The sequence below is a fragment of the Lycorma delicatula genome, chromosome 1 (genome assembly GCF_047948215.1).
Source record: "Lycorma delicatula isolate Av1 chromosome 1, ASM4794821v1, whole genome shotgun sequence".
NCBI lineage: Eukaryota > Metazoa > Arthropoda > Insecta > Hemiptera > Fulgoridae > Lycorma > Lycorma delicatula.
This window is the reverse complement of record NC_134455.1, coordinates 263269385-263292600: the sequence shown is the minus strand read 5'-3', so window position 1 is coordinate 263292600 and position 23216 is coordinate 263269385. Positions and strand designations below refer to the sequence as shown.

The 23216-nt window shown below is 31.2% G+C and overlaps 1 protein-coding gene across 2 annotated transcripts in view; it reads left to right on the top strand.

Moving 5' to 3' along the window:
• Positions 1 to 23216, top strand: part of LOC142331070 (solute carrier family 12 member 9) — a 126595-nt gene that overhangs the window by 33915 nt on the left and 69464 nt on the right. For both annotated transcript variants that reach the window (XM_075376736.1, XM_075376727.1), the window contains 2 exons: positions 3519 to 3724; positions 9307 to 9520. In XM_075376736.1, the coding sequence (XP_075232851.1) occupies positions 3519 to 3724; positions 9307 to 9520 (420 nt within the window). The remainder of the gene's footprint in view (positions 1 to 3518; positions 3725 to 9306; positions 9521 to 23216) is intronic.

Here is a 23216-nt window from a genome sequence, read left to right as displayed (position 1 = left end):
TTATTGGGTACAAGAAAATCCTCATGCTTGTACACAGTCAAGGTTTCAGCAATAATTTTCAATAGATGTTTGGCCTTGAATCATAGATAATTCACTGACCAGTCTATGTTTCTTGCCAGCACAATTGAACAGTGAGAATTATTATTACTGTACCTAAAAAACTTAATATGGAATTATTTGGATGGTGGTCTTTTGGTAACTAGGAAGATAACATGTAGTTAGTGCACAATGGTACTCCACACAGCTGGTATTGTATCTACTAGTTCTTTGTCTCTGATAGATAGATTGGTTTGTGCAGGATCAATAGCTCACAAGATCACTCGAATAAACCCAATAGATTTTTTTCCTTTTGGAACTCTGGAAATTTGGAAATTCCTTTCCTTTTTGGAAATTTGGTTTACTGTACACTAGTCTCAATATTGAAGTTCTTTAACATAGAATTGAAAATTCATGACATATCAGACCTACAACTATTTTTGAAGTAGTGACACAATCAGTAAGTCATTGGCTACTGCAGTGTATTGCCACAAAAGAAGTCCAATTTGAACATTTGCTGCAGGGAAATTGAAGTAAAACTGGGTATGCGTTTATTTATGTCTATTTAATGTTTATTTTGTTGAAATGCTTAAATTTAAACAAAATGTACTGCTTATTGTAATTGTAAAGAATTTATTAAATCCAATTGTTTTTCAATAATAGATAATCTTCACCCAATCATTGTTAAGAGCAGATCGTGTAAAGTGACTAAAAACTTTGTGTTATTAATAATACTGAACTACAAGAGTTTTGTTACACAGATAATTTGAGTTATTCTTATGTATTTTTCTGAATGCAAATATGACATCAACATTTCTCCTAAGGATTTTATTTTTTGCAGTTGTCACTCTTAAAAAATGAAAATTATTAAAACAATTTATTTTCTCTAAGATTAAACACTTATAATGATTTTTTGTCCGAATCAATGTTTGTATTAATAATGAAATATGAATGTCTGAGGATATTTTTAAATGAACCATTCTTACAGATGGTTCAGCATGGTTGAGTAATGTGTGACTTGGTATTACATCATAAAATGACATTATTACTAACTGTTTGCTGTGAATCATTCCTTTTAGAAAAATAGATTTCAAAATGTTCTTACATCATCCCTGGCAAAAAGAAGACAGAATTATGTAGAATTCATGAGTGAACAACTGCAGTACCTCTCGTAATACATATTGCTTTAACCGTTGTACTTTTTCCCCTAACCTTGGCTGTGTGTAAATGATGAGCATGGTGAATACTTTCACTAGGATACGTCAATGATGGTAACATGCTACCAAGAAAAATGGAGCCCAAATAATGTTTCTAATTACTGCTGTAAACTGAAGGGACATTCCAAAGACTGAATACAGGAAAAAATTAAAGAAACGTAGATATTAGGTAATATCATACTGTAGACTATAGGAATTATATGAGCTGCAGTTCAAAAGTAATGGTCGATGAGTAATAAATAGCTACAGCAACAATGATTGGTTTGCACATGCGCAGTAGCTTTAAGTGGTCTGTTGGGCATATAACTGCCACATTACTGTCTGTTCATTATTGTTTGGCTTTTGTGAGACAGTATGTTAAAATGAGTTCAGTAATTACAAATCCTGCCATTTGTGAAGTCAGTCGATCAGTGATTAGATTTTTAAATTCAAAAGGACATAATGCTGCTGAAATTCACCGTCAATTTTGTGAAACATTGAAACTACTGCAGTGTCTGGACTGAGAGAAAATGTTCGCTTTATGATTAACAATCTTTTTTAGAATTTCCAGAAGTTTCAAAGACAACATTGTTAAGAATTGTGACTGACACTATAGGCCATCATAAACTGTGTACACGAAGGCTGCCGAAAATGTTGACAAGTGCTTGCAGAATGACATATGTACATACTTTTATTGATCGCTTAAACCATATGGCCATAATATCACTGGTGATGAAACATGGATTTAATACATCAATGCTCTCTTTTTCCTGTTTAGCCTCCGGTAACTATCGTTTAGATAATTCTTCAGAGGATGAATAAGGATGATATGTATGAGTGTAAATGAAGTGTAGTCTTGTACATTCTCAGTTCGACCATTCCTGGGATGTGTGGTTAATTGAAACCCAACCACCAAAGAACACTGGTATCCACGATCTAGTATTCAAATCCGTGTAAAAATAACTGGCTTTACTAGGACTTGAACGCTGTAACTCTCGACTTTCCAAATCAGCTGATTTGGGAAGACGCGTTAACCACTAGACCAACCCGATGGGTTTTATACATCAATGCTGAGTTGAAGCAACAGTCCATGCAGTGGCATAATTTTGGTTCACCTAAACTAAAAAAATTCAAACAAGTCAAGTTTTGAAGGAAAATCATGGCAATTATCTTTTGGGACCAAAAGAGTTGCTTTTGATTGATTTCATGGAACCTGGAACATCCGTCTCATCACAAGTCTGTTGTGAAACACTTTTCTAAACTATATTGTGCCATTCAAAACCAATGACGGGGAATACTGAGATCAGGAATTGTTCTTCACAATAATGCACATCTACATACAATTCAAAACAACCGTTTTAGATTGTATGTGCAGCTGTATACAGTTCAATTTTGTTGTACATTATGTACAACAAAATAGTCCTGATCTCACGCCCATTGACTACCATCTCTTCCTACATCTCAAAAACTGGCTTACATTTCTTTAATTCGAGGAAAGTGAAGAGTTGAGAATCTTTGCAAAAGTGGCTACAATTCCAGGCAGTGGAGTTATTCACAGTTTGTGTATGAAGAAGCTTGTTTTACATTATCAAAAGTGTTTGGAATGAAATAGTGATTATGTAGAAAAATAAAGTAATTATGTAAGTACTTGTATCTGAAACCATTAATAAATTTTTCATCTTTTCAATTTTTCTTATTTTATTTCCAATTGGCCCTTATTTTTGTACAGCACTTCGTATATAACTCCTTAAAAATCAGGTTTTCTTTAAATTCGTATTATTAAAACAAACCATCTCTCCTCCATTCAGTTTTGATTTGCAAATTTGGATTCATCCTTAAAATACAATTAGACACAAATTATAAAAAGTTATGCTGTATTTAACTAAAAAGTACCCATAAAAATTTTAATTTTCCAGTTCGCAACTTAATTCATTCTTAATGGAAATTCCCTACCTGTAGTTGTACTTTATTCAAACCATTCTATTTATATAAACAACAATGATCAATTTTTTTTATGTAAAATTTTACATTACAACAATTTTACATATTTATTTCATTTGTAGAGGTATTTTTTTAAAATAAAAACCGTAACTGTCAGAATTTTTCTTCAACCACTGCCAGACATCATGCAAACCTTTCTCTACATTAAATTGCAGTATTAGTACAAAACTTCTGCTTGTTTGAAATTTTTTGTATGGTTAAAAGTTTTGTATACTGGACTAATGTTAAGCAAGTAAACTCTACATTGTATTGAAAATAACTAATGTAATTTTAACACTGTTTCAGGCTATCTTGTGGGAGAAGGTAAAGCCATTTTACCAGATGGTGAATGGTGGCGTTTTTTGTACTGTTCTATTCTTAATGTGCTAAACTTACTAGTGTGTTTAATTGGTGCTGGAATGTTTGCAAAGACCAGTGTTTCTATTTTGGCCATAGTTACAATAAGTCTGATTTCTGTGATAGTGAGTTTTTGTACTCAGGGTCCTTCTGAGGTTAGTGTCAAACTTTTATTTTACAAATATTTATATTAACTATTTTGTACTGGGTTCTTTGAAGTTTAACTTTTATCTTATTTTGTATTGTATTTGTCAATAAAAACACAGTACAAGTATTAATCCTAAGAAACATAAGTAAAAAAGATTTATGTCACATCTTTCTAATATATATTTTAGTTATTTCTTGTCTACTTTATTTATAAACATTGATGTGAAAAAAGAGTGTTTGATTGAAATTTCAAATCATTGATCAATAAGACTGCAGTGTTAAGAATGTGATTTATGAACCATCGGCATTCCATTCACATAAAAATTATTTAATTCGATTAGTATATATGTAAACTAGCAAATGATCGATTAGTATATATGTAAACTATCATATAAAGTGCAGAAAGTAGCTTTCTTTGGGGGTTGTGAACAATGTATTATGTGTAAAATGTTAAATTTTATCATAAGCTTATGTTTGAATATAAACTTGTCAACTTATCTTCACCATCCTTCCTCGTGGCTATTAATATCTGTGTATTATAATAGCTTAAATGATTTAGTATAGAAGTCTTAAGTTATTAATTAATTACATTTACATTATGATGTAGAAAAGTTACTTTATGAATTTATTTCACATCATTCTTGAATAATTTGAGTCTCCACTTCAAGAAAGCCTTTTCCTTTTGCTATAATCCAGCTTTTCAAATATATATTTCTGATTAATTAAGTTGCACAAGTTTCCATCATTTCCCTAAACACATTGGCATAAATCCAGCCACAAAAACAGGGGAAGATTAAAATTTGTAGCCCTTAATTGTCTGTAATTCCTTAGTTAATTAATTTGTGCATTTATTTTTCAATGAGTTATAAACACACTAAAAGTTAAAAATTACTAACTAAAGTGAAATCCATACATATATTTTACATAAATACACAGACATAAAAAGTTGATTTAAAATAAAAACCAAAACAAAATTGAATTAACTTGAAATTCTAATAACTAAGTTGATTTCTGAATGTTGATCAAATCATTATCAATATGGTTTAGGTACCAGGTATGTTTTATTATTTTTAATGGTGGTTAATGTCAGGCACCTTTTTACAGCTTATTGAATCAAGTAAAATAAAATAATTCCTTTTTCAATAACATGAAAGCAGTGGAAAAACATTGAAGATTTTTTTTAATGTGCACTACAGAGTTATAAAAGTGTGTATGAAGAGAAAAAAATGTAAAATTATGGAATTAACAGAATTTTTAGCAAAATTTTATTGGGCTTACATGATGGAAAACAGAACATTTTAATGACATTAATGCAAGATAGGCATATCTTAAAGTTGTATGTTCAATGTTTTGGTCTCTATACTTTTTTCCTTTTCTATATTGAAAAATGTTAATATTGTTATTTCAAATAATAATCATAACATCATTCTTATTAATCTTTTTTGGGGAAACCAGACAAATGAGGAGTTACATAGAATAGATTAGTTCCAAATCAATGTTGTAATTGTGTAAAACTAATTTCTTTAAATGTAGTGACTGCTCAAATAAAGCAAATTATGAAATTAAGATGACCAACTGTGCTGTTAAGCATAGTGATAACAATGCACTTTTCAGCTGTTCATTCAGATAAAAATTAAAATTGGAAATACCACATTAACCAAGTAGTAGATAAGTTTGGAACATAAGTACCATCTACGAACATCCTGAAGCTATGTACAAGACCACATAGACCACGTTTTGCTAAAATATGGTTTTCTTGCTGTTTTAACAAACTAGTGATGTCATTACAAAACAGATTTTGTTCACATCTTTTGCGCTGAAATCTGTCAGGAAGCCTGCCAACTCTGAAACTTGGCAATGTAGTCAGGACATTGCGGTAACGAAATAGTAAGAGAAAGGGTCAGATAGTTCAATGAAGGATATGAGAATGTGCATTATAAATGTGCTGTGATTCATTACACCATTTAAAAGTAAAACAATTTTAGAAGATTAGTGCAGGATTAATTCTTTAAAATACCCAAAATTAGTTGCAGAGTTGTAGCATCTCAGTTTTGTTCAGAAGATCACTGTCTGCCTTAAGTAATACCAATCAGTTTTTCAGTAAATATAATGATGTTTATATATATTCCATGCACAAACTTCAAAATATTATAGCAAAAAAATTTGAGGAATCTGAATTTAAAAACAGTTCAAAGGAATGGTTGATGGAATAAAAATAATTTTTTTCAACATGTTTTATATTCTTATGTTGCTTACTTTCTAGCCTTATAGAAAAATAAATATCCTGATCAATTTTGTTTTGAGTGAAATTCAGTAAAAAAATATTTTACTCCTCAAAACAGTTTACTTCTTACTTGTTTTCTTTTGAATACATTGATAAATATTTCTGCAAAAAATAGATCCTTATTATATATCTCACTACTATCAAAGTCAGTTTACTTTGTGCAGACACACTAACATGAGTAGGACCATTTTTTCATTGTTACTATAGTAAGCATTTCATTAGCTTTTTCATTATTAAGAAATATGGATATTTTTCATAATTTCATCACTTGTTTTTTTTTTCAGTCATTGACATTTTTCTAGAGATGTTTTTCTAATATTAAAATAGTGTCTATAATTTATATAGTAACCATTATAAAGCGTAACATTTTGTTAACCACTCTTCTTTTCAAACAAAATAATTTTTAGTAATATATTCTTTTGTTTAGAAATGTAACAAAACAGAAGCAAAAGTATTTAATTAAAAAGGTTAAATTCTGTTTCTGTACCTTAACCTATAATCTTATATTCACTTTACTTAAAATTTCAATCTGAATAACTAAGCAGCAACTAATGATTTTTGCATGCATCCTCTGCCTTAATATTTGATGAATGGCTTCCTTTATATTACAGTTAAATATGCTAATAAATTTGAAATTGAATCGAGAATGTACTTTCATCATTAACATATTTAAAAATATTATTATTAATTGAAATTTCAGATGATAGGCAGTTGTAGGTGTACATTATATATTTAAGGTTAAAAACCAATGAGGCTGAGAAAATCCCCAGAAACACTATGATTACAAATCACTTTGTAACAGTACAATAAACTGCAAATTCCATAGCATATAATTTTTTTTTTCAATATAACAATAAACCATTTTTCAGTAAACCATTATTTCAGAAAAATTGTGCAGAATATGATATGATTATAACAATGGAGTAGTGAGTTCCATTGACTCCAAGAGAATGGTTATTTCCTCGCCTAAGTAATGACCATTTAAGTTCAGCCATATATTTGCATTAATTTTCTTACAAATTTTAAAATTATAATGCTTGGTAACCTGAGTTGTGCTTGAGAAAATTTTGTTGCATTTGCATATCTATAGATTATTTGTCCATATGTAATTGATTTATATATGATTATGAGTAACTATTAGAATAAACATTATTCTAATATGAGATACGAGGAGCCAATTGTATATCTTTAGCATTTTAAATGCTTTTATTTAATACACAGCTTAAGAAATTTGCATTGATGTTGGTTAATTCAACAATAAAAATACAATGTTTACATAGATGTAAGTATCTTATAGATGTACTTTATAAATATCTTATAGATGTAAATTTTCAGTATTGGAAATAAGAGAGTAGAATATAATTTTAAACAGATTACAGGTTTTGATAAAGTCACGCACCCAGTGTGTAAAACAAACTATTTATTTAATGACGTGAGCAAATTAATTAAATTTAAATTATATAGGAAACTAACAGACTATATTTTTAATTTTTGTCTACTTGCATATCAAAATAAATTTTTTAAATGTCCATCTTGAATATTAATGCAGGTATCAACTCATTTCTTCATATACAATGCAAATTCATTAGAGATTCAGTCTTCAACATTTTCTTTCAATTCACCAAAAGAAAGCATTACCTTTAGATAACCTCATATAAATAAAAATTTAGTTTGATAAATCCAGAGTCTAAGGAGGATGTAACCTATGAGAAATTACACATTCATAAAACAAACCACACAATTTCATAGTCAAATTGGCAGTGCAGCACCATCTTGCTGTAACCAGCAGTTTTGCTCTTTGGTGATTTCAAGCAAGGCTACAAAAGTTTTAATAATTTCTGAATAGCGTTCTGCAGTAAATATTTAATTGAAAAATGGATCCTATCATTCTTTGTTATAAAATTGCAAACTTAAAATTTGTTATAAAATTTGCAGTGTCTTTTATGATAAATGTGAAGATTCCCAGAATTTTATATTCTGTTGTTTGACTATTAATGTAACCAGAAAGATGAAAATATAGTTCATCTGAATAAAAACTAATCTCCAAAACATGCACACCACCTTCAGTGAAATATTTGAACTACCTACAGTTCTGAAGTTGTCTGTTAAAGCTAGATCCTCTAAGTTCTTACACTACTCAAAGTTTTTTATAGTCTTGTGAATAACCTCAACCAACTTGTCTATTTAGAAATTTTCCAGACTTGCTTTCTTGAAAAATGTAAAAGCTATTGATGAATATCTTACAAACTAATATTATGTAAGACTACGTTTACGATCAGCTGCTATTTCACAAAATCTGTTAGATATTTATTTTTTTATTAGATAAATGTAAATGTCTAGTAGATATTTATATTTTTATACCTATTAGATAGATATTTCTATTTCACAAAATCTAGACACTAAATAATTAATAGTATTTTTATCTGGTACTACCGCATGGTAAATTAGCCATAAAAACATCCTGGGATTCAGAATTAGACCAAATGATTAAAAAAATGATCTACAGTAATGTATACTGGGCCTTTGGAAATGGCATGCTTGTTGTATTATTACAAAACAACTGATACAGATGGAGGGACAACAAGTCATGTGATCTGTACCCTTTTACCTTGTCTCGGCAAAATATCTGCTTTGTCAGGAATTCTATAACTACTGGTAGGATCGATAATAAGTGTAGGATCAACATCTTTTTTGGGTTGTGTTACTTATGAACCACTGTACAATTTATCTATAATGTAATGTTTGTCTAAACTCAATGTCATCACTGTTTGACATTATGGATGATGTCATGTTACAAAACGTCAGGTTTGTGAGATTAAACAGTGAATGCATACACCTTTTTTCAAATGTACACATATCTGTTAGACAATTTAGAATGATTTCCTTTTTTATAGTGAAATTTTGTAATTTTTTTTTTACATTAATGATGTTACATGAATTATTTCTAATGTAATAAATACATAAAGATAACGCAATTGTTCATCTTTCTGTGTTGAAAAATATTGTTAATGAATTTTTAAAAGTAGCATTTTTAATTGATTTAAAATAATTTTGTTTTATACCTCTGGACTTTATCCAGTAATAACCATTTTTTATTGCTTATTGGATTCAGTGAGTGCCATTTACATTGCAAAATTTTATGTGCATTATATGTATCCTTTCTAAAGTATACATTATCTGCAAACTGAGTGGCAGTTTAGTCTTACCTGTGTTTAGTTTATACTATTTCCTTTTGCTTTTGTTAAAGTTATCAATCATTTATTTGTTTTTACTGTAAATCATTGAAGAATTTTTTTTGTATTGTAGGTACCCATCCCAGATGCAAACACTCTTGTTCAGAATGCTACATATCATGTGAATGGTACCTATACAGGGTTATCTACTGAAACATTAAAAAGCAATCTGTATCCCTCATACTCTAAAGATTATACATCTGATGGTGAACTAATCCATTTTTCCTCCGTTTTTGGTGTTCTTTTTAGTGGTGTTACTGGAATTATGGCAGGTGCAAATATGTCTGGTGCGTACTAAGATACTTTTTTTAATATAAGTTAATCAGTTAGTTATTTTGATTCCATTTTATGACAAGTTGCTCTGTTCAATGCCCTTTCCTTGGTATCTGCTAAAATGTTTCATCAGATATTTTTCAGCTACCAAAACAGATATAATCACATTCCAGTTCATTTAAAAAGTAGTAGTTGTTGGATTATTTTGAGTCTCAAATTTTTTTATAACCTCAACCCATTGTGTATAACAGAAAGTGCTATCTTGTATGTGGGATGCTAGAATAACAAAAAAATCTTATTTATTTAACACATTCAACACTAATTATTTATTTATTAAGCTATTTTATTTTTATTTATTTTTTTTAATTTGTGGTTGAATTTATATCAATTTTTATATAGTTTTATAATGTAAAACAGTGAACCATACAATGTTAAAATTGAAACAGCACTTTACGCATGAGTATGGAACAAATGAACAGGCATTGTTTATTTTATATATTTAAAAAACTATTTAATTTCTTTTAAAATTAATTCATTTTAATTTATATATATACATACACACATACAGATGTGCCATTTGAAATGCCCTATTTTTATTTAACTTCATCTCCCAAATTATTACATATATTGACATTAAACAAAAATTAAGTTAAAGCCTGTCTTATCATTTTATAACAAAAAATCACATTACATCACATCACTTTCACATCTGCCCCACCAGTTTCATGAAGAATATCCAGCCGATAGGTGATTTATTGCCATGTTCATTGAAGGATTTCAGTTGGATATTCTTCGTGTGATTAGTGGGGCACATGTGGAAGTGATGTGATGTAATGTTATAACTTGATAATACAGGCTCTAATTTAATTTTTGTTTCATTGCAATATTTATAATATTTTAGGAGATAGTAAAATAGAAATAGGGCATTTCAAATGGGACACCTGTATATGTTAGTTTGTAACCTAAAAAAAATTATGAAATTGAAAGAGATCACATTGTATATGGTATGGTAGGAATGTTTTGTTCAGGCATGCATATACATATAGATATTTAACATACTAATATAAGATGTTATTTCATTTCATATTTTTGTTAGTTAATTAAATTATGAGACCTGTAGTAGATTTTTGAAAGTATCACACAATAGTGTGAACAGAAATTTGGATCACAAAATTTGGTTGACATTTTTGGTGATAAGAGTTTCATGTACATGTTTAAGAAGAACATTCTAATGTGTTTGAGGTAAAGTTGTTAGGAACCCTGTTTTAAGAAACTGAATTTAATCAAAAGTTCTTAATTAAATTTTTACTTAAATTGCGTGTGATTTACAATTAAATTATAGCATACACCTAATAAAAGTATCATTAGTTTTAGTAGATAACCGAAGAGTATATTATGTAATTATAACTATTTTGTTTAATTAATTTTTGAATTAAGATGAATAAAAATTCAGTATATATTAACTTTTTATTTTTGATATTAAACTTAGTAATCTCTTTAAAGCTGTTGACATTTCATTTTATGTCATTAATCTGTACTTTTATTTTCAGAAATTTGTGAAAATTATATATTATGAATTATATAAGTAGTGACTAAGAGATATTCAGCCCTACAAGTAACACCTTCACTGTATTCACTTTAAGGACTGGCTATATTCCAGACAATATTACTCCCAGATAAAACAATTTTTGAGGGTATCTCTTGTGTTGCAAATATTCACCCAGTATTATTATCATTCACAAGAATACTGATCAAGACAGATTTGTAAAACAAAATATAATGTACCCCTTTCTTTATTGAAAATCAGTCAAATTTTGAATTGATTACCTTAGTTTTTAAATGTAGCTTTTAAATTGCAAAATTAGGAGGTCTATTCAAAAATAAAACTTTTATTCCCTTTCCTTATAGAGATACATGTGATTGGCATTACTGTTTAGCATAGGAACAAATGATTAATTGCCCATCACATTCATTATCTTTGACATTTAGTTCAAATTTTACTATGAAATTTAGTCAGATTTTGCTTTAAATGTGGCAAAAATTTTACCAAAATGCAAAAAAGATCTAAAAAATTTATAGGGAGGACTCATTTAAATTTTACACATTTCTGTGAGTGGATAGTGTAATGTGTACATGTGAAATTTGTGAGCATGTGTGTGTGCATGTGCGTGTGTTGTGTAGGTGCTTGCCTGTTCTTTGGTGTACTGTGTGAATGGATGGTTGCATTTTGTGTACTTTTGAATTATGATCAAGTGCATGAGTAACAGTGAAAGGGTGGGGGTAGATCGTTTATGTGCAATTATTAAGCAACAATAAATCAATCCAGTCCACTACATTAGTGATTTTTTTTTTTCATTTTCATTGTGATCAATAACCATGTCAACCAAGTTGGTACTCTGACCAGATGTTTGAGTTCAGCCAGATCATTGTGTAGCAGTGAATAATTAATGGATCATCATTTTATCATGCAGTAGTGAACTATAAATTAATCATCATTTCATAGTGGTGTACTGTGCTTATTACATTACTTTATTGTGGAAGTGAGCGTACTACGTTAAATTACGCAGCAACTAATCAGCCTAGTGTTTAGTACGTCGGCCGTTCCATTGACCTTGTGTTGTGCTTACGACATTTTGTGCTTACAACCTACTGGAGCCTACATAACGTCAGTTGCAGTTATCGCTTCAAGACCAGGTAAGTTAAAACCTAATTTCACAATACTATAAACAAACCCATTATAACTAGTGATACGCCAAGTTAATGTTTTCCAGGCCATCCCTAATTACCCACCGGGTTGGTCTAGTGGTTAACGCGTCTTCCCAAATCAGCTGATTTGGAAGTCGAGAGTTACAGCGTTCAAGTCCTAGTAAAGCCAGTTATTTTTACATGGATTTGAATACTAGATCTTGGATACCGGTGTTCTCTGGTGGTTGGGTTTCAATTAACCACACATCTCAGGTATGGTCGAACTGAGAATGTACAAGACTACACTTCATTCACACTCATACATATCATCCTCATTCATCCTCTGAAGTATTATCTAAACGGTAGTTACCGGAGGCTAAACAAGAAAAAGAAAGAAAGACCATCCCTAATTATAATTGTAATTCCTTATGTTTCCTTCAAATCATTAACCAGTCAATCACTTAAGTCAATCCCTTACATTCTTACCTTACTCTTCATCATTTATTTCATTATTATTTATATACCATATTATGTACTTATATATTATACTTTCCTAATTAGTGCATGCTTCTATCCAATCATTGTGGCTGTGACAAAAAAAATGTGCGATCATACATCATTGCAGTAAGGTCATTGTCATGACTTACATAGTTATTTGTAAACTACACGATAATTACAAGAGTAAAATTAATTACTATGTTATTATTTATAATGTCATCCAAGGAAGAATTAAACGCTTTAAACATAAAAAGAGGTGCTAAGGGACGCTTGACTAGATTTAGTCATTTTCTCAAATCGTCAAATGATGTAAACAAGTTGAAAATTAGGTTAGCTAAACTCCCAGAAGTGTTATCGGAATTCAAAAAAATACAAATAGAAGTCGACATTGTAGATAACTCAGGCAGCCATGATGTTGATTGAAAAGAATTTGAAGATATGTACTTCAAATTATTGACAGAAGCTCAAAATAAAATCCACGTTCTAACAAAAGGTGAAACTGTGCGTTTAAAACTCAAAACAACTGACGAAAATAATGAATCGGATTGGGTTCATCCCCAGTTTACATTACCCTAAAACTGCCCTCATATTCGGGTGATTACGATGAATGGGCGTCACTTCATGATAGATTTAAATCATTCTTGAAAATTGAAACCTATCAGATTGTCAAAAATTCCATTACTTAAAATTATCTTTGAAGGACGTTTTGTGCTGAACCAGCAAGAGCTGCTAACATTTTACAGTCGTTGGAAGGCGTGGCTGAAAATGACAAAATCGGTTGGGATTTATAAGTAGAAAGTTTCAAAACAAAAGATATTTAGTAAATAAACATGTTGCAGCCATTTTCAGTTTAATTAAAATAGATAAGGAATCTAGTTCCCAGTTGAGAAGGTTGATTGATGATGTACAGAAACATATGCTTGCCCTTCAGGGATTAGGTCAACCCACAGAATCCTGGGACACATTAATTATTTATTTAATTGTCACCAAACTGGACAGAACAACTCACCGGCAATGGGAATCTGAAATAAATTCCAATGAGGTACCTACCTTATCTGATTTAACTAAATTTTTTTAAAAAAGGTATCAAATTTTAGAAGCAGTTGAGTCCATACCATCAACATCTGCTTTAAACCAACCACAAATGGGAAATTCTGTATCGAGGTCAAGGCAAAATACAAAAATCATGTTCGTACCACTAATTACCTTTCATCTGTTAAAAAAAGTTCACTGCCCACTAATTCACAACCGTTATATTTAAGTGAAGCATTCAAATCACTATTCATTAGTGATAAGGAAAAGGAAGTTCGGAAGTTGAGACTGTGCTTCAATTTTCTTTCTTCTGGTGATCACAAAATTAAATCTTGTGGTGCTGGTTCATGCAAAATTTGCGGTAAATAGCACAATACATTATTAACATTATTCAGAAAATGTCAACAACTCTTTGCGTACTAAATCAAATCCATCTGTTTCTAATACTGATTCTAAAGCAACTGATGTAGTTACAGCCACATCACACATTTCAAGGCAGGGTATTTCTTCATCATCCGTGCTATTGTCTACAGCTCTTGTGTCCATTCTAGACCACAGAGGAACTCCGCATTTTTGTCGTGTTCTGTTAGATTCAGTCACAATCAAATTTTGCAACTGAAAAAATTGTCAAAAAACTTAGTTTACCAACAGCAAACCTTTCAGTAGAAGTGTGTGAGATTGGAACATCAATGGTAGTTAGTGTATTATCAGTTCAAGAAGTAATTCATTTTCTGCCACTACCGATTGTGTTGTCTTGCCATCAATTACAAAGGAGTTACCTACCGTATCAATTAGCCAATCACACTTGAAAATTCCTCAAAATGTTCAGCTAGCAGATCCTTATTTTAATCAACCAAGTGAGGGTTGACTTACTTGTCGGAGCTGAGTTATTCTTTGATTTGCTACGAGATAGAAGATTCAAATTTTATAATTCATCACCAACACTCCAAAACACTGTGCTTGGTTGGATCATCTCTGGCAAGGTTGTGGGGCAACTCCACTACATCACACATTACCACAACATGGAATTTATATACACTGAATGACATTAATAAGATTGTTCACAGATTTTGTGAAATAGAAGACTGGTTCTGAAAAGCAACATACTGGACATGATAAACTTTGTGAAGAACTGTTTGTAAAACAATTCCCAGAAATGATCACGTAAGATGAAGATACTGTGTGAATATTCCTTTAAAGGGTGATGTTAATGAACTTGGAGAGTCAAGGGATGCTGCATTTAGAAGATTTATGACAATGGAGAGACGCTTATCTAGTAAACTGGACATGCATTCACAGTACATTGAATTCATGAAGGAATACAAAATTCTAGGACATGTGAAAGAAATAACAACTTCTGAAGCTGATTCATCAAAGGCATCATGCAGTGGCGAGAAATGATTTAACAACCACAAAATTGCGAGTTGTGTTCGATGCATCAGCCAAAACAAGTTCTGGTGTTTCATTAAATGACATCTCTATGGTAGGACCAGTCATACAATCTGATCTTGTCAGCATTATCATTAGATTTAGAACTCATCCATTTGTTATTACTGGAGACATTGAAAAAATGTATCATCAAGTCAACATCAATCCAGCACAACAAAATCTACAGTTAATTTTATGGAGAGAATGACAAGAAGACCTTCAAATTGCTAACCATTACCTATGGCACAGTTAGCACTCCTTACCTTGCCACGAGGACTCTAAACCAGCTGGCACTCGATGAAAAATCTTCCTTCCCAACTGTATGCGAGGTACTCATGAACAATTTTTATGTAGACAATGTTATATCAGGTACCAGCATGGTAAAAAACGCCAAAAACCTGCTTCATGACTTGAGTGAGTGAAGTCCTTCATCGAGGAGGATTCCATCTAAGAAAATGGGACTTCAAATCATTTTGACATCCTATCTGACATTCCATCAGAGGATAGAAGCAGTGATTGTTTTGAAATTAATCAAGACACTACAGTGAAAACTCTTGGTCTTATATGGAATCCGAGACAAGATGTATTTCAGTTTTCCTTCCATGAAGAAACCGAAACCAACAATGTAACCAAACGAACAATATTATTAGCTATAGGAAGGATTTTCGATTCTCTAGGAATTATTGGACCAGTCATCTTAAAAGCCAAATTAATTATGCAACAACTGTGGTCTCCTACCAACTTGGATGGGATGAGGTCGTGCCAGAAGAAATGCTTCATATGTGGACTCAATTTCAAAGGGACATATTATCAAAAATTTGTATTCCAAGAGAGAGCCATAGTTTCTAAAAAAGGGACAATTTGAAGAACAGAATTACATTGATTCTCTGACGCGTCTGAAGCTGATTATGGTGCATGCGTCTATCTTAAGTGTGTTGACCATGATAGTAACATCTCAGTTCATCTAATCACTTCAAAATCTTGGGTCGCACCACTAAAGAAAATTTCTCTATCCAGACTGGAGTTGTGTGGAGCCATACTACTTACTGAGTTATGCAAAACAACAAGAAACGCAATGCACCTCCACATTGATTCTGTCTCGTATTATACTGATTCCACAACATTGGCCTGGATTCAAGCTCTGTTCTCTCACTGGACAACCTTTGTGACAATTCGAGTTTCCAAAATACAAACCAATGCTAAGGTCAGTTTGTGGAAGCATGTTAGGAGCGAAAATAACCCAGTGGACCATCTATCTAGAGGGCTTCCTTTGACCATGTAAGATTGTCAATGCCAGCTTGTATTGGAAGGGACCAGCATTCTTACACACATCAGTTGTATCTCCAGATGAACCAATTTGCCTTCCTGATTGTGACCAGACGCCTGTGCGTCGTCATTCAGTATTGTAGAGTGTTACTACTGAGGAACAATTCATTTTGGAAAATTCTCATGTTTTATCAAGGTTCAGCGAGTTATGAGTTATTGTCTTCAATTCATTCATAACTCACAGTTGTGTAATCCTCGTTTCAGCGGTCAATTACCAGTGCTTGAACTTCAGATAGCAGAGCACGCACTGGTAAAAATTGTGCAAAGAGAGTCATTTTCAACTGATATTCATTCCTTGAAACTAGGAAACCAATTGTCCAAGGCAAGTAAACTCATCTCATTAAGTCCATTCTTGAACCAGCATGATATAATACTAGTTGGTGGGCGATTACAACACTCAAGCTTACAGATCAAATTCATCCAATAGTTCTACCCAAGAGTCACATATGCACAGAATTAATTGCTAAACATTTTCATATAAAATCATTTCATGCAGGACCACAACTATTGTTAAATATTATTCATCAAAAATATTGGCCAGTCAATGGCAGAAACTTAGTCAGTAAAATATATTATCAATGTATCACTTGTTTCAAGGCAAATCCTAAACTTCAAACTCAAATCATGGGTGACCTGACAAAGTCAAGAGAACAAGCAACACTCCGTCCTTTTTACACCACAGGGTTAGATTATTGTGGACCCTTCAATGTCAGATTAAACAAAAGGGGAGGATCTGTTCCAACAAAATGCTATATTACTCTCTTTGTTTGCTTCAGTACTAAGGCACTTCATTTAGAATTAGTTGAAGATCTCACCACAGTGTCTCATAGCAGCACTGAAAAGTTTCATGTCAAGATGTGGAAAGCCCAAGGATATGTATTTCAATAATGGAAAAAATTTTGTTGGTGCTCAACGAGAACTACAAGAACTTTGTGATTTACAAAAGGGTAAAAATTTCAAAAACATTATCAGTGTTTTTAGTTCAAGATGAAATACCACCCAAGGCTCCACATTTTGGAGGACTGTGGGAGTTCTCTGTCAGACTTGTCAAACTTCACCTAAGGCAGACAATGAGAACATCAGTTCTAACCTATACACAGTTTGTGACATTAACTCAGATAGAGGCATGCATTAACTCGCATCCATTAATCCCTCTTTCAGATCAACCAAATTACCTATCTGCTCTTACCCCTTCTCATTTCCTAATTGGTGATGTCCTCACCACCAATCCTGGTCTCCAAATCAATCAACTATCCCACTGGCAGCAAGTGCAGCAGTTATTTCAACATTTTTGGTTTTGTTGGTCACTGGACTATTTAAACTGCCTGCAGAAAAGAAGAAAATTCCAGTTCCTCACCCAATTTAAAAATTGTAGATATGGTTGTCATCAAGGAAGATTCAGTTCCACCTTTACAATGGAGAATGGCTCAAATCATCAAACTTCATCCATCAGAAGACAGCACAGTACGGAGTTATTACAATAAAGACTAAAAGGGGTGTTCTTTAGAGACCCAATTACCAAATTGTGCTTATTACAGATTTCTACCACTGACAATACTAATTAAGTCATTACTATGAACAGTTTATTAGTTAAGGTTTTATTTCTAATTTGTTCAATTTGTAGTTGAAGATTGTGCCGTTCAAGGTGGGCGTCATGGATAAAGTAATGTGTACATGTGAGATTTATGAGCGGGCGTGTGTGTGTGTGTGTGTTTTGTATAGGTGCTTGTCTGTTCTTTGGTGTGTTGTATGAGTAGAAGGTGAGGGTATGGATGGTTGTGTTTTGTGTACTTTTGAATTATGATCGACTGCGTGAGTAACAGTGAAAGAGTGCAGATCGTTTATGTGCAATCATTAAGCAACAATAAATCAATACAGTCCACTAAATTTTATTTTTATTTTTTTTCATTTTTATTGTGATCAGTAATCATGTCAACCAGTGAGTGATTCAGACATTATAAAAGTGGTTGAGAACTTGCCACTTTATCAAGATCTGAACTTTGGCATTACATTGCATCAACTATATAGCCCAGCCCCTGTTCAGATGTTTTATTTCTAAAATTAAAATAAAAGTCCAGAGTTTGAGACAAAATATTCTATAAAAGAAAGTTCACGAGGATTCAGGGATGGTCAAATGGGTATTTCCGTTGAAGTCTGAAAACCAAAATTTTTCACGATCAGAATACTTCCTTTACTTCGTACAAGGAAATAATTACACCTTATGTAACTTATGTATAAGGTATGGCATTTGCATGAACACATGTTATGTTTAGCATGGTTTATGACGTGATGCTTCTTAGTAATGTTTAGGTTTTGCATTGTAAAAGATATAACATCGATATAGCAATTTTTTAACTATGGTCATTTGGAGTTGATTGTGATTCAGTTCAATAATTCAGCCCAGTTGATTTTAATTCATTGAAATATATGTCTAAGCAATGTGATAAATGCATACTTATTTGAAGACATTACAGAGAAACTTGGATAATTCCAAAATGATGATAATTCCAAAACATCAATCTCAGAACATATATCTCTATATTTTTGTAATTGAATCAGTTTTATGTTATATACCATTAAAATTTAGGGACTACATTGTACGAAATCATGTGACCCAAAATAAAAATTATGAATATAAACAAGTTTTCTATTAAAGCAACACACATGATTGCTTCTTCTAAATAAACTAGCTAAAATTTATTATATGATGAAGAAAAAGGCATATTCAGCTGTCTAAGTGGAAAAATCTAAATAGTTTATAGAACAGGAGGTGTGTAACTGCCAAGAGGTACTTCAAGATTCAAAAATATCCTATACGAGACGACATGTTCATGTTTTGAGCAGAGACTTTAAAATGACATTGTAAACATTTTTTTTCAAAAGCACTGTAATTGAAAATCAATAAATGTTAGTAATTTAATATTACTTTTTGTTTTCATTTTTACATTTTTATTTCCTGAGGCCACTTTTATTTTGCCCACCTATATTCATTTTTTAATTTAGCATTACATAATGTTTAGTTCATTATTTCTAGTCTGCCAGATACTTAAACATAAGAGTAATCATTTTCACTTGTGTGTGTGTTATTTTATTTTTAGTTATAGCAATTCAGATTTATTTTTATCCTTGTTTTATTATTTTATTAATTTTAAATCTTCAATTTTTGTTTTTATAAAACTGAAAACTTAGTTTTATATTTATTCTATAATGAACTATATCTTGTCAAAATTATGTGGTATACCTATGTATTTTTATTACATCTCAGAACATCAAATGAATGTGACCTGTTATCTTTACAGAAACTAACAATACATTACTTTTTTGACAGAAATTCACAGACCTAACTGACAGTGACGTTCCAATTTATGGTGAGGCTAGTAGTCATACAAGACTACAACAAATGTGGGTTTTATTGTCAAGACAGATGAAGGTAAACTGATTAATAACAAAATGCATTATAGAACAATATAATGGATAAAAAAGGTTCTTCAGCTTTTTTGGTCCTAAACTTTTGAATTCTTTACTTATCAGCTAATCCATAAAATTTCTCCTACCAGTGAACCAGTTGGACCCTAACTGACTAACTACCAATTCACATTACTTACCAGTAAAAACTACTCTGTAAATATAACCTTAACAGGTCACGGATTTTTCACATTATGTTGTGTGCAGAAAACTAGAAGACATTTGTATACTGTAAAATGGGAATTTACTTCCAATTGTTAGCATGACTATCATACAAATTTGCCTTCAATAAGGTAGGTCTGTTACTGATTTTATATTAACTGTTTTATCTATTTTTTGATGTTGTTCTTAATTTTTTAGTTTTTCAAAAATATTTGCACTACTATCATTTCCCAGAAAAAAAAATCTTATTACTTAAGATGGGATATATGAGGGCTCATTTTTTTGTATGAAATGTATTTCATCCAAGCAATAACAGGATTTCTAAATTTAGAAAAATGTAAATGGTGATTTATTTTTTTAATCAGGAATGTATTTCCAAAACCACAAAAGAGTTTTACAAGTAGACATATATATCGTGTAAGAATCTCTTAATTAAAAATAGAATGTCAGTAATGAAAGGAAGTTTAAGGCCAGTAGTACATATTACTTTCATTCAGTCAAGACAAGACATGTTCGAAAACAATCAAAATATGAGTTGTCCAATGTAGCAGTACACATAATTACTCATATATAAGACTTGTTATCTTTTTCTTGTAAAATAAATATTTGTTCAGATGTGCTTGGTCAAGATGTGTGAACTTTATCAGTAGTGTGTATTTAAATTTAAAAGTTTTTAATTTTGTCATTATATCTACTTAAAATACCAGTATTTCTTAAACTGTTAGAAATAATTCTATAAATACAGTGGCTAGATGATCACAATGCTATATTTTTAAATTATTTTTTCACTATAGTTAATTTAAGTAAGCTAGCTTCTGTCTTTACATTTTCTAAATTTATTATTTTTATTTGTTTACTTTAATTATTGAAATTTTTTTCATTAAAACAATAATGTTATAAGTAATCTGCTAGCAGTTGATATGCTTTTCCTCCATGTTGTATCTCCTTTTTAGAGTATCATTAATATAAACAAAATTTTGTCAAGAATCTGTGGATCATTCTCTTGTAGTTATAAAATTTCTCTAGATTAAATTATAACTCCAGTATAACCTTTTCAGAGATCTTCTTCCTTTCTTATATTTCATATCAAGGATAAGGATGGACCCAACTTCATTTCCTTTGCTGTTTTACTTTTTAATTTTATCTATTCCTGGTTCACAAAGTCATGACTATAAATGTAAAGTCTGATGTGTCACTGTCCGACCCTGTATAATGTTTTTATTTTGTTATCTTAACATATCTACAACTAGTGTATAATTATCTGGATTATAAGATAAATTTAAAAAAGTCAGCAAAGGATGTATATATTTCCCGGTTTTGCCCTTGACAGACTTTTATTTCAAATACATCATATAATTTTTAAATATTAATGACATTATTATTTAAAATCAAACGTAAAATGGAAAAGGTTTTGAAAATTGGTTACAGATAATGAGTTTAGAAATTGTTTTCTAGTTTGTGATTCTAGAGGTTCTGGTGATATTTCATTAGATGATAGAGGGAAGCTTCGTGTAACTTTTGTTTCGGCGTAACTTAAAAATATGTTTAAATCATCTTTTTTGTAAATTACATTGGTTTACATAAAATTTGGAACTGATAAGGGAGTAGGTGTTGTATATAGTATTTTATATGTCGAATCTGAATATGTATTTTGAAACAACCCATCACGTAATGTTCTTAAGTTCTTAAGCCCCTTAAATTTATTTGTTCCATCATTGTGGAACAAACAATACAGATAAGTTAGTATGTCTCTATGTTCTTATTCACATCTCATTTATATTGTGTTGCATGCTGTAAACCTATATTTCATACATAACAGTCAATTGATGTAATTTCATATCAAGCCAGACATGTCAGTGAGTCATGTTACTGAAATATTTTAGAAGAAATGGATTAATTTGTTCCTGCCAGAATGTTAGGGGGCTACTATCTGAACTGGACAGTGAATATATTATTCATGAATGGCGTTTATTTATAGACTCATCAAAAAGATGCTTAAAGGCAATGTTGTTTCCTAATTTAAATAAATTTTCGTCTGTACCAGTAGCACATTCTGTAGAAATGAAAGAAACAAATGAAAAGTGTGTCAAAAATTTTTGAAAGCTATTAAATATGATGAACACTGTTGGCAAATCATTGCTGACTTGAAAGTGTTAGGGCTTCTTCTCAGTCTTTCTTTTTTTTCTGTTTAGCATCCAGAACCACCATAAGGAATTACTTCAGAGGATGGTATGAGTGTAAATGAAGTGCAGTCTTGTACAGTCTCAGATCGACCATTCCTGAGATGTCGTTAATTGAAACCCAACCACCAATGAACACCGGTACCCATGATCTAGTATTCAAATTCGTATATTAAGTAAACCGCCTTTACCAGGATTTGAACCTTAGAACTATCAACTTAGAAATCAGCTGATTTGCAATAACAAGTTTACTTGTAGACCAACCCAATGGGTTTTCTTCTCTTCTTCAGAGTGGCTTTACAAAACATATGTGTTTCTTGTGTTTGTGGGATAGTCGGGCTACAGATAAACACTACGCAGTTAAAGACTGGCCAAAAATAAATCAGTTTACCCCAAGAAAAAATGTTGTTAATATTCCCCTTGTCGGAGCAGATTGTATTATTTTACCATCTCTACACATAAAACTAGATCTGAAGAATTTTTTAAAAACATTAGATAAAGATAGAGGTGGCTTTAAATATTTAGCAGAGGTTTTTTCATGATTAAGTAAAGCCAAATTAAAAGAGGGAATATTTGTTTGGCCACAAATAAGAAAATTAATTTGTGAAAATATATTATAGACAGCAAACTGAATCTTAAAGAACTAGCAGCATGGAAGTCATTCAAAACTGTTGTTACTGGTTTTCTTGGAAACAAAAAAGCTGAAAACCATGATCAGCTTATAAATGAAGTCTTAGTGAACACAAAAATTTAGGCTGCAGAATGTCATTAAAAATTCATTTTTTACGTTTTCGTTTGGACGTATTCCCTTGAAACCGGTGACATCAGCAACGAACAAGGAGAAATTTTCTACCAAGGTATATTGCAGATGGAACAATGTTATCATGGCAGATGGGATGAATCCATGATGAGTGACTGCTGCTCAGTGATAAAA